The sequence below is a fragment of the Rhinatrema bivittatum genome, chromosome 2, assembly GCF_901001135.1.
Source record: "Rhinatrema bivittatum chromosome 2, aRhiBiv1.1, whole genome shotgun sequence".
In the NCBI taxonomy this organism is placed as follows: domain Eukaryota; kingdom Metazoa; phylum Chordata; class Amphibia; order Gymnophiona; family Rhinatrematidae; genus Rhinatrema; species Rhinatrema bivittatum.
Window position 1 is genome coordinate 733,900,841 of NC_042616.1, and position 19,292 is coordinate 733,920,132.

General features: G+C 42.6%; 1 protein-coding gene across 8 annotated transcripts in view; it reads right to left on the reverse strand.

The window, feature by feature from the left end:
• The window catches only part of ANGPT1 (angiopoietin 1), a 749,830-nt gene that overhangs the window by 188,647 nt on the left and 541,891 nt on the right, over positions 1–19,292 (reverse strand). For all 8 annotated transcript variants that reach the window (XM_029591875.1, XM_029591876.1, XM_029591880.1 and 5 more), the window contains exon 6: positions 6,051–6,152. In XM_029591875.1, coding sequence (XP_029447735.1) covers positions 6,051–6,152 — 102 coding nt within the window. The remainder of the gene's footprint in view (positions 1–6,050; positions 6,153–19,292) is intronic.

Below are 19,292 nucleotides of genomic sequence, written 5' to 3' on the forward strand. Positions count from 1 at the left end.
CTTAAACTGGTTAGTCTTAAGAATAAAGCTTTTTTTAAAAAAAAGGTCATATTATCTCCACTACATGATGTGTTACTTGCCCCGAAGCTTTGTTTAAAAAATGTTTGCCTTTATATTGTGAGCATTCTCTGCCTAGCACACTTCTTGAAACTGATCAGCTCATGAAAATTAAAACATGGCTAGTCCTTGGAGACTATGTAATAGTTTGGAGCAATATTAAGGTCACCCAAGGTTGTTATTGAAACATGATAAAACAAAGGAACTCACCACTATTTTTACAATGTTTTTTATTATTTTAGGACACAGAAACTGTTTTAGTTGAAAACTGAGATACCCTAACGTTATCTCTGTTCCATTTACTTTATTTCAAAATATTTCCCACATTGCTTTGAATTTCCAAAATTTATCAGGCCCCAGGGGTCTTGGACTACATGAAGAATTAACACCAGTTACTTCAATACTTGTATTTTACAATGTTGTATTTTTAGATACTTTATTTTATAAAAAATGTGTTTCTTACTGTATTTTATATATCTATTATATTTGTAATTTATTTTCTTTTTATCGTTAAAAAATATAAGAGCAGAAGAATTTGTATTTATTTTTTCATATTTGATTATGCGCCAGTATTGTAGGACATCAAGCCAAGTAACATCATCAACTATATAAAACGCAGCAGTACAATACACATCATCACACATTTTGCTAACATCTCAAGTTCTCTTTTTTTCATCTTCTTGTACTAGTTCTTTGATTGAAATTGTCCTTTTTACTTCATCTACAGTCACCATAGGACAATTGGGAGGAGCTTTTTATTTTGCTTGTATATAGTTCAATTGCTTAGGGTATTGGCAAAGTTTTCCAAAACCTTTCATTGGTTCATATTTGCCTCGGGTTGTTATTTTATATATTTTATTACTTGAAAGTGGTTTAGTTCCGATTGGGCAAACATCAGATTACTATATCTTCTGCACAGTTTTGGTAATATTAACACCCTTGTTGGCAGTGTAAATAAATAGCTATTGTTTTATTGCATTTTGCATATGTTATGTTATCTTAAAGCATGCACACAGCATATGTAATTTGTTCTAAAAGCACTGTATAATCCTTAAAAACATAATTAAGTGTAACTTAATGGAGCTGCTGTTACTACTGTTATGTGGAATTATATCCTGGTATGAGTGTTAAGTTATATCTTATTATTTGTATCAGTTGAAATAATGTATTTACTATATTATGAGACTTAGGGCCTTATTTTCCAATATCACATGCAGCAATGTTTTTGCCATTACATTAGCACCACCCACAATGTTTTCCCAGTAATCATTGCAGGCCACAATAGTCCCAGACAGCCTGAGAGAGAGAGAGAGAGAGAGAGAGAGAGAGAGAGAGAGAGAGAGAGAGAGAGAGAGAGAGAGAGAGAGAGAGAGAGAGAGAGAGAGACTTACTATAGTGCCTATGCCCTACATAGGTATTTGAATCCCTATGGGAGGGCTACCTACTAACTCGGGGTGGGGATTAGGTATGAGCGTCGGGGGTTGGGGGCCACTTTCGCATTCCACATGAGACCTACGGACAGAACAGTGGTCTCTAGTGCAGATTTGCTGGCCGTCGGAGTGAGGACGCTCACTCCAAGAAGTGGTTTGAACAACGTTCTCTCTACCTAGCTTGATGGACACTCTACCTGGGCAACAGAACTTTTGGCCAGCTTGGGGGGCCTCCTGACCCCCCCAAGCTGGCCAAAAGTTCTTTTTGGGCCCAACGAGTGTCCCGGAGCGAACCCGCGGGGAATCACGTGACGCCGCGTCACTCCGACGTGGCGCCGACGTCACGTGCTCCTCGCAAAGGAGTTCAGGAATGGCGTCCTGACTCCCCGCTGGATCACCAGGGAGTTGTGGTAAGTCTTGGGGGGGGGATTAAGGAGGGTGAGGGGTTTAAATTTTTATTTTGGATCAACAATCGCGATTTCCAATGTATTCAACATAGCTATGTTGTATTCAACATAGCTATGTTGAATAAGTTGGAAATCCGATCGTTTTCGCCTCATCACTTTTTTAAGTTAAAAAAAAAAAAAAGTTGCGTTTTACATTTAAGTTCAAAACGAATGCACACCCCTACTGGAGGGTGTGGGTGGGTGTGGAAACTTAGCTTGAGTAGAAAACATGCCTTTCTAGCATGGTGAAGGGAGGAGAAAGGGTGCAATGTGCATCCCTTTCCTGATGCTGCAGGTAGCTTGAGGTCCTCACGTCTGCTTCTTCTGCAAAGATGGCTGCATGCTCCATAGTGCTCTCCCCCCTCACTGGCTCATACCCGATCTTCCACCTGGACCCCACCCGACTGCCCAGACTGTGGGCAGTTGGAAATGAGTACCACACTGGCAGCTAGCAAAGACATTTGACCTCACTTCACACGCCTCTCTCTTTCCAACCATAAAGGGGGTGGGGGACAGACATGGATAACCAAACAAGTTGAGGGCCACGGTGCATCTGGCCTGCAGGATGGTAGACAGGAAGAAGCCATGCCATCCAATAGGTATTCAGGGTAGGGGTTGTGCAATTTTTAAAGGGAATGGCTGGCACCTGAACCAACCCCTAGAAGCCTTCCACACAAACCACGCCCCTCCCCCCGTACAATCACTAAGTGGTAGATTTTTATAGAAGCGCGCACATCCATGTGCACCTTCTACCCAGTGCGCACACATGGACGTGCTGATTTTATAACATGCGTGTGTCAGCCGCACACATGCATGCCAGATTTTGTAATCTGTGCGTGATGTGCAGGTGGAACGCGCAGAGGGGGTAAACTTAAGAAAATTACGTGCATCGACGTGAATGGGCCTCTCTCAGTTCCCTCCCAGTCCAATTAAGGAGTGGACTGGGAGGGAAATTCCCTACGCCCCTGCCCATACTCCCTCCTTCTTCCCCTGTCCTTCCCACCCCCTAAACCCTTTACCCTACCTTTTTTTTTTTAATTTTGTTGCTTACTGCTCCATAGCAACTTGTGTGCGCCATCTGGTACAGCAGCAAATGGCCACTGTATCGGCCACCTCCAGCCTTCTCCTCCCCGCCCCCTCAGACCATCCCTTTCCTTTGGCGTGGCACTTCTGCCTGTAACGGAAGTTACACGCACAGCCTGGACCCTTCTAAAATGCGCGTGGTATGCGCAAGGCCTGGCCACGCGTCTAACCCCCACATTTTACGCGTTCGGGAAATTTAATATTCACCCGTAAATGTTTTTAAAAGGGAAAGACTCCCTGTGATTGCCAAAAAGAAACCCTGCATTCTACCCCAATGAAACACACTCTCAAGAAGAGTGTCTCTCCCCATACTCAGACAGCCCTTTTTTGACTCCCGGCATGAACCCGAATCTTGGATACATGCCGCTGATCACCCAAGCCACAGACCAAGAAGTCCCAAGGTAGACTACCAAAATGAGGGGGGAGGGACACGGCAGAGGGAAAGCAGAGGAGGCAAAGCATCAATCCTGCACAAAAAACTCTGAAAGAAGAAGCTGGTGGATGGGCTGACCCAGGCCTAAATTGAGCTCTTCGGCCCTCCCATCAGCCTCTCCCCATCCCTTTCCAGTCCCAAACGGAGATTACCTACAAGCTAAAGGCTGGCCCCTTTAGCTTGTGGTTGGGTGTTCAGCTCCTTAGTTGTAAAAAAGTAAATGGGCTGCCAGCTATTATTTTGTAGGCAATGGCTATGCATCAGGAAGATAGATTCGGTTTACCTTGTGTTCTTATCTGCTGTCATATTCTAATATAGCATTTTACCTCTCCAACACTGTGCAAAAGAATAACTTTTTTTTACATTATATTTAAATGAGTAATTACCTAGGTTGTGCAGTGAAAAATGCAACAATACCATCCCCTTGATGTAAATATATATATATTTCGACTGAAAATAAAAATGCAGAGGTTATACTGCGTATTTAAAAGAAAAAAAACCAAACCAAAAAGAGTTGCCACACTTGATTGTATTGGTGGGAAACCCTATGTTTTAAAACTAAAACCAGCATCAGAGAGTCAGACATAATGATTGAGAGACATGTTCTCAGACAATTCAGCTGGCAAATTCACTGCATATTCAACCTAATATTTTAAAGCTGAAATGAATCAGGGGGGGAGGGAGACAATTAAATGCCTTGCTTCCCTCATTTTTCTGTGAGATATTCGAAAGGAAAAGCTCATTTTTGGAGAGGTAGAAAAGTATCAATTCCAGAAACTATTTCTTAAACTAAGAGGCCTATTTACTAAGAGGATAAATTTCTTGCTGGCACGCGGGTGTACTTGTACACGCGTTTTCCAGCTTGTGCTAATGGATGTGGCCATTACATAACATACGTATGTGAATGCGCACATGGTATAAAATAGGCTGTATGTGCGTGCATGGGTGCACAATTTTACACTGACCCATGCATGTGTGCGCAAATGCTGCCTCTACTAGGGGTGTGCATTCGTTTTGAACTTATATGTAAAACGCTACTTATTTTTTTTTTTTAACTTAAAAAAGTGATGAGGCGAAAACGATCGGATTTCCAACTTATTCAACATAGCTATGTTGAATAAGTTGGAAATCGCGATCGTTGATCCTAAATAAAAATTTAAACCCCTCACCCTCCTTAATCCCCCCCAAGACTTACCAAAACTCCCTGGTGGTCCAGCAGGGAGTCAGGAAGCCATTCCTCTATTCCTTTGCGAGGAGCACGTGACGTCCGCGTCACGTCGGAGTGACGAGGCCCCCCCAAGCTGGCCAAAAGTTCCGTTTGTGTCCAACGAGGGGTCCGGGAGCGGAACCGCGGTGGACCACATGACGGCCGCGTCACGTCGATGACGCGGCCATCACGTGGTCCACCGCGGTTCTGCTCCCGGCCTCCTGACCTCCCCAAGCTGGCCAAAAGTTCCGTTTGTGTCCAACGAGGGGTCCGGGAGCGGAACCGCGGTGGACCACGTGACGGCCGCGTCACTCCGACGTGACGCGGACGTCACATGCTCCTCGCAAAGGAATAGAGGAATGGCTTCCTGACTCCCCGCTGGACCACCAGGGAATTTTGGTAAGTCTTGGGGGGGGGATTAAGGAGGGTGAGGGGTTTAAATTTTTATTTAGGGAACCGGTGCACGTATGGACATAGACTCAACTTATGGAATTCTCCATATGTCCATATTGACCGAAATTGACCCCCCTTTTCCACTTATGGACTTATGAACATAAACTTTTTGTCTGCACATCCCTAACCTCTACTGCGTAAGTGGGGGATTTTGGTAGATACGTGCACCGACGCAATTACCAGTTTCCTCAGTGCATTCCGAGTTTGCCCAGTTAAAAGGTAGAAAGAAAAGAAATAGATGCCTGTAGTCTTAAAACAATCCTTTATTGCAGTGGAGACACAAGGTAGGACTTCCTAACCCCACTGCTTAATAAGCCTCCCTTTTACCCTTTTAGCCCCAATCCTTAAAACCTCGCTAACTAGCCTCGGGTGTTTTTTGTTGTTGTTGTTGTTTGTTTGTTTATTAGTTACATGCCATCTATAGCAGAAGTAAAATTACACAGATAGAGACCCCGGTGTTCATAAATACTTATGCGCTGGTTTCATTCATATTTCCTGAAATGCCAATGCTCCAACTCAGACCCCACCCACACCTTGCCCTTTTTTGTAACATTTTTTTTGTGCGTGTACTGGGAGATATGCACGTACTCGCGTGTTTTTTAAAACCTGTACAGCGTGCGCCTGCCTGACTTTTGTGTGTATCTCCTGGCTTCGGCGCACATGGGGCTTTTAAAGTCACCTTTAAAGGTTTTCTCCCATTCCGTGTCTATGGGAAAATGATTAGTAAATCACCACCTATTGCAAGTTTGTACAGTGCTTCCGTACTAGGTGACGGTATGTGGAAACAGAAATATTTACAGGGAAAGAAGCTTCTCTGAACCCCCGTCAAAATACAATTAATCTTGATGAGGAAGCTACTGCATGATATTCTTCCATGATTGTGCAAGCTTCAGCATTCAAACCTGCTTTGCGGCACCATGTAGAGTTTTTTCTCCTCTTACCATCTTGTATTCTTTCCATCCTTTTTGGAAATCCACACTTCCATCTTCTCTGTGCTGTATAATTGTCCAGCCTCCACCTGCAGTCTCCATATTACAATATACCTTAGGGATAAAAAGAATAAGAATAATATTAATATTACCATTTACTCTGCTATAAATAATCTGTGTATGATTATACTGGATTTTATTAAACAATTGATTTATTAATTCTCTTACGAAATACATTTTTAAATTTCATGTTAGATATACACATAAACATAAACATAGAAACATAGAAATGACTGCAGAAAAGGATCAATGGTTGATCCAGTCTGCCCAGAAAGCTTCCCATGGTGGTATCTGCCATGTAGGTTACCCCCATAAATCAGTCAGTGCTGCTTGATGTGCTGTGCTTATGGACTTGGCCATAGAAGCAGTCCTGTATTTTTTTTTCCCTTAACGTCTGCGCATCAGTACTCTAAACTGTAAAAAATTCATGGCTCGTGTTGGTTGTCCCTGAATCCAAATTTCTCCTTCATGTTAACATTCTACATATATTGTATAAAGGAGTATCTTACACTGAGGATTTTTTGGAAAAAACTTGAAAATTATCTCCATAGGATTTCATTCTAAGACATTCATGTGAACGGTCCTTATGTGATGAGAGCTTTCACAAAATAACAAAAACTCACAAGAATTTGGAAAATAAAGAACTGCAGTAAATTTCTATGAATTCTCACAAAAAAACATTGAGTATCAATTGGTTGTTTTACAATGCACTTCTAGAGTATCCCCTAGGACTAGGGGACAGTTCATGAAACTAGCAATCGGCAGATTTAAAACACATCATAGAAAGTATTTTTTCACTCAGTGCATGATCAAACTATGGAATCTGTTGCCACTATTGCCAGAAGATGCGGTCAAGCCAACTAACACAGTTGAGTTCAAAAGAGGGTTTGACAAGTTCCTGAAGGAAATGTCCATAAACAGTTATTAGCCAGGTAGACATAGGTTTGAGTTAGAAGAAACAGATCAAGTATTTAGGATCTGATGAGTACTTGTGACACAGACTGGCCACTGTTGGACACAGAATTCTGGGCTCGATGAATCTTGGTCTGACCCTGCATGGCACTTTGGAAATTGTACAACTATGGGTCATGATTTGAAACTCCAAGGGAATAGCCTTGCCAAGAAATATTTCTTCACAGAATAGGTAGTGGATGTATGGAATGCCCTCCCAGAAGAGGTGGTGAAGACAAGATGGTAATGGAATTCAAAATGGCATGGGATAAAGAAAAGTGGTGGTCTATTGCCAAGTTTAGATGCAACATTTCTGAATGGGGGTAACCTGCATGGAGCAGCAGTTACTACCCTTAATAGAAGGCATGGGGGGAGGGGGTGTTACCTGCATGGAGCAGCAGTTACCACACATGCAATTTTCTGGGCAGACTGGATGGACCAATTTGGATCTTTATCTGCTGTCATTTACTATGTGACAATGTTATAGAGATATGCACTGTGGTGGGGGGTTTCAGTTCGGGCTTTGTTTTTGGGCCCCCATGGTAAATTTCGTTTTTCCCGCGGTTCGTTTTTTTTTTTTGTGGGTTCCCAATTTTTGTGTTAGCGCACAATAATAGGAGTTAGCATGCACTAAGGGGTAGATTTTAAAAGGAGCGTGTGTGGCCTACATGTGCGCACGCTACCCGGCACACTCACATGTACGCCCGATTTTATAACATGCGCGCAGGCGCATGCATGTTATAAAATCAGGGGTCAGCGCGCGCAAGGGGGTGCACAATTGCGCACCTTGCACATGCTGAGCCATACTGCCTTCCCCTGTTCCCTTCCCCCTAACCTGACCTTCCCACCCCCTTCCCCTAACCTTTCCCCCCCTAGCCCTACTCTAACTCCCCAAAAATGTTTATTTTACCTTTTGCGCCTGCCGGCAACCTGCCAGCATACGATCCTCCGACAGAGCGGCAAAGGCTGCTCTGTTAGAGGCCTCTGGCCCTGCCCCCACCATGGACCGCCCCTCCCCCAGACCACCCCGCTCCCAGACCGCCCCACCCCCAGGCCGCCCTATTAGTAAAGCCCCGGGACTTACACTCGTCCTGGGGCTTTACGCGCGTCACCAGACATTTTTTAAATAGGCCCGACGCTTGTAACCCTTTGAAAATCTGGCCCTAACTAATTTCCTCTTGCAAATTATTTGTGAGAAATATGCTTGAGCATAGCATAATAGCGATGTGCATTCGTTTTTCCTGAATTAGACAATTTCAATGAAATTGTCTAATTCATCATGGTTCAAGGGCAACAAAAACTGAACAGAATTTTTCCGAAATTTCAGAAAAATTCATAGTTCGTGTTAGCACGCACTAACGGTGCACACTTATCACAGTTAGCTCGCACTAACATTTTATTGAAATTGCCTAATTCAGGAAAAACGAATGCACATCTCTACTATGTTATGCTCAAGCATATTTCTCACAAATAATTTGCAAGAGGAAGCTCTTCAGTTTTCACATCTCACTTTTGAGGCATATTCACATATCTCTGACTTATGCCATCATGGGCTTCTGCCAGTTAGAAGTCTCCTGAGTTTAGCTATCTAGAAGCCAGAGAGATGAAAGAAGCTTCCATCTTATCTTGTTTGAAAAGGAATTAAGAGGTTGACAACTATAATGGTTGAACTAGCACAGAAAACACTAGATTCTTTGAGTCAGTTATCACCAAAAAGGCCCCTGCAGGTAAAATACCTGCTTTACTTTGCCTCTTAGAATTTTGTGTGCTTTATCTGCAGCAGCAATCTTGAATTGAATTGCACATTTTAGGCCATCTGAGAAGGGTAACACATCAGACAGGTTAATTAATTCACTGTACTTTGAACAGTGGTATCTGATGACTGGGTTGTTTTTGATAGCTCCAAGATAGTCACAGAGTGGAACACATTATAGAAAATAAAAACATAGCAAAAATGTTGGCACAAAAGAGAACTAATATAACATGATGGTAACTGTATTCACCCTGAATCCCTAAGGAAGATAAAATGATGCTTAGATTGTGAAAAATAGAAGTTAATTGAAGCACATATTCTCTGCCTTATAATATGCAGAATATTTTGGCAATCTCATACTGTATTTTGCTAAATTTTCCCCTAGCCATCCATTTGTGCCCCTCCACATACACACACATTTCTTCTAGAAATATCCCTTTTTTAATGGATGACTGATGGATTTTATTTAATATTTAAAGTTAATAGGGTTCAGCAATTTTCAAAGGCATTTCAGCAGGTAAGAATGACGCTTTACCTGTGGAAATTACGTATTTTAAATTGTACCTCAATATGCTGGTAAACTTACATGCATATGTGCTGCATGCATACCCAGAGTAAAGTCATTCCTTGGGATGGGGCTGGGGAATGGTTTTTGAATTTCACAAGCAAGTGCATACATTTTCCCAAAAAACATTTGCACACAACAATTGGCTCCTTCCTTGTCATAAACAAGGAAGGAGCCAATCCCCATTCAGTACTGAGCTCTGAATGGTGATTGATCTTTATACCCTAGGGTGGTATATAAATTATATAATACTTACCTGTCTGCTCTACTGGTACTTAGTAGTCAGCAGAACTGGAGGAGGTAAAATATTTTCCTTTTCCCAAAGTTCATTGGGGATATTTTGGAGGGGGTTTTGGTTGGGGATTGTAGGGTTGGGATTTTTGGGGATGGGGATGGGGACATCAGTGCCACTTGGCCCTCTATAATTTTCTAAGATATTTTGGGAGAGGTGTTGTGGGATGAGGTCACTACTCAGCTGCTATATTAGGATAGAAATGTTTATGATCAGGCAGGCCTGGATTTACTGCTCTTGCACTCTTCTGAAAATCTGAAGGAGCGGTAAAGGGGACGGGCTCTTTCTAAATGTCCAGGCTCTCCTACCTGCCCGATTTCCATGGGATCACTTGCAGTCGGTGCCCTCCTTAGACCAGGTGCCCCTAGGCATTTGCCTATATAAAAATATAACCCTGCTCATAGGATAGCCTGCTCAACTGGTAATAATCTCTGAAACTCAGTGTTCAAGAATATAAGAAATACTGTTTTTGTCAAACAAGGTTATCAATTCTGATGAAACTTTTAGGGAGCAATCATCAGAATGAGAAAAGAGCTCCAAGTGGCACCAAAGTGGCATGAATAGCCTAAAGCACTTTAAAGGGGCAAAGGGGTACCAGGAGTGGCAAGAGTGCTTTAACAGAGGTGCAAAGCAACAGCGAGAATGTCAAAAACTCACCCCAGCTTCAAAAGAGAGCACCGATAACAGATGAATGAACCCTCAAAGGCAGATGACAGGCAAAGTGGCAAGACAAGTGGCATCAACATCCTACAGCACAATGAAGGGGGAACATAGCAAACAGAAAGACTAGCACCAACACACTGAGGAACCATGATGGTTTGCAAGAACACCACAAGGAGTAGTGATTCATCTGGTATATGGCAGCAAGGCAGAATGGCAGAAATTTGATAGGGGCAAGACAGGCTGGCAGAGCGGAGGTAGTCTGGTCCCTGTGGTTTTGATAGGGGCAAGACAGGCTGGCCCCGGGGAGAGTTCACTTTCCTTTGTGCAGGAAAGGGCTACCTAGAATGGGTTCACCCCTAGATTGGAGCATGAGCCTTCAAAGTGTGGCGAGTCAATGTGGAGGAGGTTTCCATGTGAACAGCGGTCTGGTTCAAAATGGCTCAATGGGTACTAAGAGATAGGCTGGCCGGCTTCCCTGGGTAGAGTTCCCTTTCCTTTGAGCAGGAAAGGGCTCCAGGACAGTCAGGCACAGCATTAGAGGTCAAGCCCTTTTAGGGACATAAGGCCTGGACGGACAGGCACAGCATTCATGGTCAAACCCTTGTAGAGATGTAAAGCCTGTATGGACAGGCACAGCATTAGAGTCAAGCCCATGTAGGGACAAAAATCCTGGACAAACAGGCACAGCATTCGGCAGCACTGCAGCCAAATCAAACAAATATCTTTTCCAGTGGAAAATTCTATCACAATAGCTAGCAATTGAATACAGATTTGAGACGTTCAGCCACCTCCCCACACCATTCCCGCCAAGAAAGTGTGTGGCATGCCGCGTGCTTACTGTATAAATAGTGCTGCGTCATCAGGAATAGCGCCGCAGAGCACTGAGTGAGAGCGGTGATTGGCCGCATTAGAGAAATGCTTAGCTCTGATAGGTTGCATTCTGGTCTCCTTGCCAACCTGTCTGTCTCACTCTTTGACAGGGCTGTGAGGTCACTTATGACTCACATGAAAGGGCTGGTTTTTGCTATGGATACTCCCCCCATGGCCTTCTCCTATTTCAAATGGCCGCTAAGAAATCAAATCACTGCGAGCCAAAAGAATGAAACGTATGATATGTTTGTATTCGTGGGGATCGCGATCCATTTCGCGAACCCACGAATAAAATGGATAGGGACGTATACGTTGCGGATTGCCAATATGTTGCAAACGAATGCACATCCCTATCCCCTGCTTCTCGTCATTCATTTCCTCCCTTCTCCTGCCAATCATCACCTCCTTTCACTAAATCTCCCTTCCTCTCATGCCCTCCCCTTCTTTTCTCTCTTCTCCTCTCACTCATACCCCCTCCCCTTCTCTCACTCACACTCCCCTTCCTTTCATCCCATAACTCTCCTCTCCTTCTGTCCTCTATTCTCCTTCACACTCCCTCCCCTTTCCTCAGTCATCCACCCACATTTCCACATTTGCAGAGTCATGTGCATTTTCCTCTTTTGATGGTGGGGGTTGGGAACCCTGCCAATACTTTCACATTTGAGCATCACACACATCTTTCTCTGTGGTCAATGGGGATTGGGGCCCTGCAGGCATCCCAACATTGGTTGTGCTGCTGCTCTGCCACATGTGGGCCAAAAAAAAAAAGAACAATAAACTTTGCTTCTGGCCGATCTGGCCATAGGCAGGAAAAATGTGGTGGATTGGCAGGACATACTATATGGGCCAGATCTGGCCTGAGGACCATAGTTTTGGGACCCCTGTTAGTGCAATGTGTCTATGACAGTGGTACTGAGGTGGCATGAGAATTTGAATATTTTTTTGTATGGTGAGTAATAAGGCAGTATGGATTTATTTTAAGATATACATTTGTGCAATTTTCTTTGTGGTTGCTGTGTTGTTTGTGTAAATTTTCTGTTCTTTTATTGTAATCACCTTGAGCATCTTGGGAAGGCAAATAAATTATAAAATTTGCATTTCTTGAATTTCTTTTTGCAGTACACCTCCAAAAATCACAGACGACATACATCAGACACTAAGATAACACTGATGAAGCATATTTATATTGTTATATATATATATATAAACAATGTTCAATATTTTAAAGTATGATGTTCCATTATATGTTTTTATAGGACCGTTCTGGGGATGGTGGTAGTTATGGTAGTAGGATTTGCTTGTGATTACTGAGTGTAATTATCAAAGTCTCTGATGGCAATGGGGGCTGTATGAGTCGTAGCCTCCCTAATTATTTTAGGGCTGATGCAATACCGTGCACTCAGCCGAGTGCACTGTTTAACCCACAGTTGGACGCGGGTTGTGTAGGCGCTACGTATTCCCCTTATGCATTAAGGGGATTAGCGCCTCCACAGCCCGCGTCCAACACGTGGCAATGCATGTTGATGAGGCTATTTGGGAATCACATGAAACTGAAAAATCTAATGTGCGTCTAAAATTTCTGAGCGCTCCCAAAAGTTGTACAAAAAAGCAGAAAATACTGCTTTTCTGTACATCCTCTTACTTAAAATTGTTGTGATATTAAGTAGGAGGAAGGAAAACTTTAAAAAAGTTAAAAAAAATAAAGCTTAAAAAATAGTGTCAGCTGACAGGTTCAGGAAATGGATGCTCAGTTATCAAGCGTCCCTTTCCTGAACCCATGGCTGTGCGCCAATTAGGAAAACAGATGCCAATAAATTAAGTGTCCATTTTCTTAACTGGCAGATGGCCACTGACAGCCGACCGCTCGCGGGCTCCCGCTGTCAAGGAGGAACTAAGGGCGTCCAATCGACATTAGCACCTCCTTGACAACGTGACCCCCTAGTTTACATATTGCATGGTGCCCCCAAGGCAGGTGCCTGGTGGCACGTTAGAAAAGCGGGTGCTGAACACACAGTGCCCACTTTCACCACTTATTTTTTGTATCAGTCCCTTTAAGTATCTAACAATCTCTCTGCTCAGTGGCATTAGTGGGAGAGGAGAAAGAACATTGATTGGCAGCATCACTCAAGATGGGGGGGGGGGGGGGGCTCCGTGACATCAGTGAGAGGGTTGGAGGGAAGAGGCTCATGAGCATCAGTGTGGGAGTGAGAGTGCTGTACTTTCCTCACATCCTCTGGGAATAATCTCATGATTTTTCCTAGAGGATCTGGAAAATTTCTGAAAATTCTTTCAAGCATGAAGCTGTTTCGTATTTAACCTAAAAAATTTGCTTGCACTATATTTTCTCCCTTTTCCAGAAGGTGTAGGAAATGAAAACCTTAGACAAAAGAACTGCTATTTCAAAACTCTACTAGTAGACTGGTCTAAAGTTCTTTTGTAACTTTTAATTGTGATTTCCCCAATTTTTAAATACTGTTCCTAATGAGTCAATTAAAACAACAACAATAAAAGATAACTGATAAATGTTTCTTAGCTGACTGATGTAGCTGATAAAAAGAGAATGGAGCAGTGAAGTGTGCGTACCAGAGGGTATAACACATCAATTATTCACTGGTCGGCCTTGTGTGGTCTGGCACTTCCCAAGGCACTATGTGCGAACACCTGCTGCATTTATAAGTGTGCCAAGTTGATTGTAAATGTTAACTTCCTAAGTCTAGCCAGCAAATGTACAAAGCTGGCCAAAGTCCCAGAAAGGGTCAAGCCATTCAGTCATTAACCACCTTTTAGCATGCTTGGAGGTTAGATCCCTAACAAAATGCAGATCTTTTTGTAAGCTGTGTGTGCTATGTGGCCATAAAAGTTGGACTAACTATGATTATTGTACATTTATTGTTTTTTCCATGACATTAAAATAAAGCCATCAGTAGCATGTAAATATGTCAACAAATATTGTACCTTCCTTAAAAGTGTGACTAATTTGCATTAAACTCTACATTTCCCTGCATTATTATACTATGCATTGTCATAAGGATTTGATATATTTTAACATTAAAATATCATTTACAGCTAAAATTATTACTATTTTGGAATCATTTAGAAAAGGAAAAGAGATTCAAAATTGGATTCATGATAATGCATTTTATATAGTGATAAAGAAATATTTCCGCTTTGAAACATTCTCCTGATTTTGATCTCTCAGGGCTATGCTCACTTTGAATAAAAGTTTTTTTTCTCTAAAATCACTTTTCTTTATTTGTCCTGGCTTCATCCCATCATGTACCTTCCATTTAGTAGATCCTGCCTTCCCCATTTCAAACATTTGGAAAGGCAAATTATGAGAAAGACTTTATGCCAGCTCTTTCTTTTTTAATCATTCTTTTTTATGCCTTTCCAGACTTATCTAGAATTGTCAGTTTAAATGCTTAGAGAAGGGGGATGAAAAACAAAAAGACGTGCTTATGTGTTGCAGTTGGCAAGGGGTAGATGGCGGTCCTGTTAGAGATAGCCTAAAATTCAAGGTCAAACTCAAAGTAGTGAAACTTCAGCCTACTTTGGGTCTGACATCATAATCAGATTTTCCACAGATTCATTTGATTTTCCCCACTAGAGAAAATCAGATGCAGGTCACTCTTCTCTCTTCTCCCTCCAGCATCCCCCTCCCCTAGGCCTGCTGCTGGTGCTGCTCTCTGTGACCTCATTATCTTTCTCCTTCCATCAATCTCCTTCCTTAAGAACATAAGAACATAAGAAAATGTCATACTGGGTCAGACCAAGGGTCCATCAAGCCCAGCATCCTGTTTCCAACAGTGGCCAATCCAGGCCACAAGAACCTGGCAAGTACCCAAACACTAAGTCTATTCCATGTTACCACTGCTAATGGCAGTGGCTATTCTCTAAGTGAACTTAATAGCAGTTAATGGACTTCTCCTCCAAGAACTTATCCAATCCTTTTTTAAACACAGCTATACTAACTGCACTAACCACATCCTCTGGCAACAAATTCCAGAGTTTAATTGTGCGTTGAGTAAAAAAGAACTTTCTCCGATTAGTTTTAAATGTGCCCCATGCTAACTTCATGGAGTGCCCCCTAGTCTTTCTACTATCTGAAAGAGTAAATAACCGATTCACATCTACCCGTTCTAGACCTCTCATGATTTTAAACACCTCTATCATATCCCCCCTCAGTCGTCTCTTCTCCAAGCTGAAAAGTCCTAACCTCTTTTGTCTTTCCTCATAGGGGAGTTGTTCCATTCCCCTTATCATTTTGGTAGCCCTTCTCTGTACCTTCTCCATCGCAATTATATCTTTTTTGAGATGCGGCGACCAGAATTGTACACAGTATTCAAGGTGCGGTCTCACCATGGAGCGATACAGAGGCATTATGACATTTTCCGTTTTATTCACTATTCCCTTTCTAATAATTCCCAACATTCTGTTTTCTTTTTTGACTGCCGCAGCACACTGTACCGACAATTTCAATGTGTTATCCACTATGACACCTAGATCTCTTTCTTGGGTTGTAGCACCTAATATGGAACCCAACATTGTGTAATTATAGCATGGGTTATTTTTCCCTATATGCATCACCTTGCACTTATCCACATTAAATTTCATCTGCCATTTGGATGCCCAATTTTCCAGTCTCACAAGGTCTTCCTGCAATTTATCACAATCTGCTTGTGATTTAACTACTCTGAACAATTTTGTGTCATCTGCAAATTTGATTATCTCACTCGTCGTATTTCTTTCCAGATCATTTATAAATATATTGAAAAGTAAGGGTCCCAATACAGATCCCTGAGGCACTCCACTGTCCACTCCCTTCCACTGAGAAAATTGCAAATTTAATCCTACTCTCTGTTTCCTGTCTTTTAGCCAGTTTGCAATCCACTAAAGGACATTAAGAACATAAGAACATAAGAAATTGCCATGCTGGGTCAGACCAATGGTCTATCAAGCCCAGCATCCTGTTTCCAACAGAGGCCAAACACAGGTTCTCATTCCCACATGCTTTTACACACATGCTCCCATTCCAACAAACACAACACCCAGGCTCTCAATCTCATATACTGTCTATCACAAGCAGGCTTCCATTCCCCCCTACAGATACACACAGGCTCTCACATGCTCTCTCACATACAAACGCACAGGCTCTCATATGCTCTCTCACACATGCAGGATCCCACTCCCATACATATGTACACACACAGGCTCTCACTCTCACATGCTCACACACAGGCTCTCACAAGCTATCTCCAATTCCCCCTCACAGACACACACACAGGCTTCCACTTTTACATGCTCTCTCACACACAGCTTCATATTCCCACACTGGCTTTCACATGCTCTCTCTCACAAGCAGGCTCCTGCTCCCACTTTCATACATATGTACACACACAGGCTCTCACTCTCATATGCAGGCTACCACTCTCACAAAAACACACAAGCTCCAACTCTCACATGTTCTCTCTCACATGCAGGCTCCCACTCCCATACACCCATGCATTCCCTCACACACACAGGTTCCCACTCCCACATGCTCTCTCTCTCTTTGCCACCTATCCCATGACTTTTTACTTTTCCTAGAAGCCTCTCATGAGGAACTTTGTCAAACACCTTCTGAAAACCCAAGTATACTATATCTACCGGTTCACCTTTATCCACATGTTTATTAACTCCTTCAAAAAAGTGAAGCAGATTTGTGAGGCAAGACTTGCCCTGGGTAAAGCCATGCTGACTTTGTTCCATTAAACCATGTCTTTCTATATGTTCTGTGATTTTGATGTTTAGAACACTTTACACTATTTTTCCTGGCACTGAAGTCAGGCTAACCGGTCTGTAGTTTCCCGGATCGCCCCTGGAACCCTTTTTAAATATTGGGGTTACATTTGCTATCCTCCAGTCTTCAGGTACAATGGATGAATTTAACGATAAGTTACAAATTTTTACTAATAGGTATGAAATTTCATTTTTTAGTTCCTTCAGAACTCTGGGGTGTATACCATCCAGTCCAGGTGATTTACTACTCTTCAGTTTGTCAATCAGGACTACCACATCTTCTAGGTTCACTGTGATTTGATTCAGTCCATCTGAATCATTACCCATGAAAACCTTCTCCATTACGGGTACCTCCCCAACATCCTCTTCAGTAAACACCAAAGCAAAGAAATCATTTAATCTTTCCGCGATGGCCTTATCTTCTCTAAGAGCCCCTTTAACCCCTCGATCATCTAACGGTCCAACTGACTCCCTCACAGGCTTTCTGCTTCAGATATATTTAAAAAAGGTTTTATAGTGAGTTTATGCCTCTACAGCCAACTTCTTTTCAAATTTTCTCTTAGCCTGTCTTATCAATGTCTTACATTTAACTTGCCAATGTTTATGCTTTATCCTATTTTCTTCTGTTGGATCCTTCTTCCTATTTTTGAATGAAGATCTTTTGGCTAAAATAGATTTTTTCACCTCCCCTTTTAACCATGTCGGTAATCGTTTTGCCTTCTTTCCACCTTTCTTAATGTGTGGAATACATCTGGACTGTACTTCTAGAATGGTATTTTTTAGCAATGACCACGCCTCTTGAATATTTTTTACTTTTGTAGCTGCTCCTTTCAGTTGTTTTCCAACAATTTTTCTCATTTTATCAAAGTTTCCCTTTTGAAAGTTTAGCACGAGAGCCTTGGATTTGAACACTGTTCCTTTTCCAGTCATTAAATCAAATTTGATCATATTATGATCACTATTGCCAAGCGGCCCCACCACCGTTACCTCTCTCACCAAGTCCTGTGCTCCACTGAGAATTAGATCTAAAATTGCTCCCTCTCTCATCGATTCCTGAACCAATTGCTCCATAAAGCTATCATTTATTCCATCCAGGAACGTTATCTCTCTAGCGTGACCCGATGATACATTTACCCAGTCTATATTGGGGTAATTGAAGTCTCCCATTATTACTGCACTACCAATTTGGTTAGCTTCCCTAATTTCTCTTAGCATTTCACTGTCCGTCTCACCATCTTGACCAGGTGGACAGTAGTATACCCCTATCACTATAGTCTTCCCCAACACACAAGGGATTTCTACCCATAAAGATTCAATTTTGTATTTAGTCTCATGCAGGATGTTTATCCTGTTGGACTCTATGCCATCCCAGCATCCTTTCTTCATCCTCCCCCATTACTCTCACTATCCCTTCCCCTCTGCCCCCTCTCCCTGTCCTCTCCAACCCCAGTCAATGCTGCACTACTCCAACCTTCCCCACTCACCTGTGCCACTGTTCTGACCTGCTACAGCACCTTACCCTGCTGCTCCATCCTTCTCCAAGGCATTCTTCTAGGTCATGTGAAGGTGGAGAGAGAATACCTGGGAACCAGAAGGGGAAAGAGAGGGGCAACTTACCCCTAGATTCATCATTCTGCTATATTTATAGCAGAATAATGTGTGTGGCAAAACAAAAATGGGCAGGGGGAGATAATGGGGCAGCCGGCTGCACCACAGGCTTTTGTCCCCCCATAACGCCACAGGAAAAGGTGTAGTTATTTTCCACGGTGCTGCCAGTGATAACGTGAAAAACATTATCGCCCGCAGCACTGCCAGGAGATAACTCCACCCAAACCCCACCTACACTCCTCCCCTTCCCCCTAATTTGAGCAATAAAGCCGCATTGCACAATAAAGAATGACCCTGTTAGGTTAGAAGGAGAAACATGTTAAAATCCTGTGAAACCATGGAATGCCACAGGAGAACAAGCCAAATAAAGTATCAAAATAACACCTTCTTCTTAAGATTAGTAGCATCAGCCATAGCACAATGGTAGCACCCTCTGACCAGATTCAGAGTGCATACATGCCAGTTTTGGTAGGGACCTATGTTCATTCAGTGGTCATTGGCTAAGGACTGTCTCTTATAATGGCTCAGCTAAATAGATAGACTGAATGTGGGGATGAGGGAGAAAGAGAAGGGAATTAGAAATGGGGGTACAACCCTGAGTGAAGACATACAACTCTTGACCCAGAAGAAGCTGGTTCCACTTCTACTTCTAAGGCCGATGGAGTAGGAGGAAATGTCCAGACAAAATAAGAGGTTTTTCTCATCCTGTGCCCA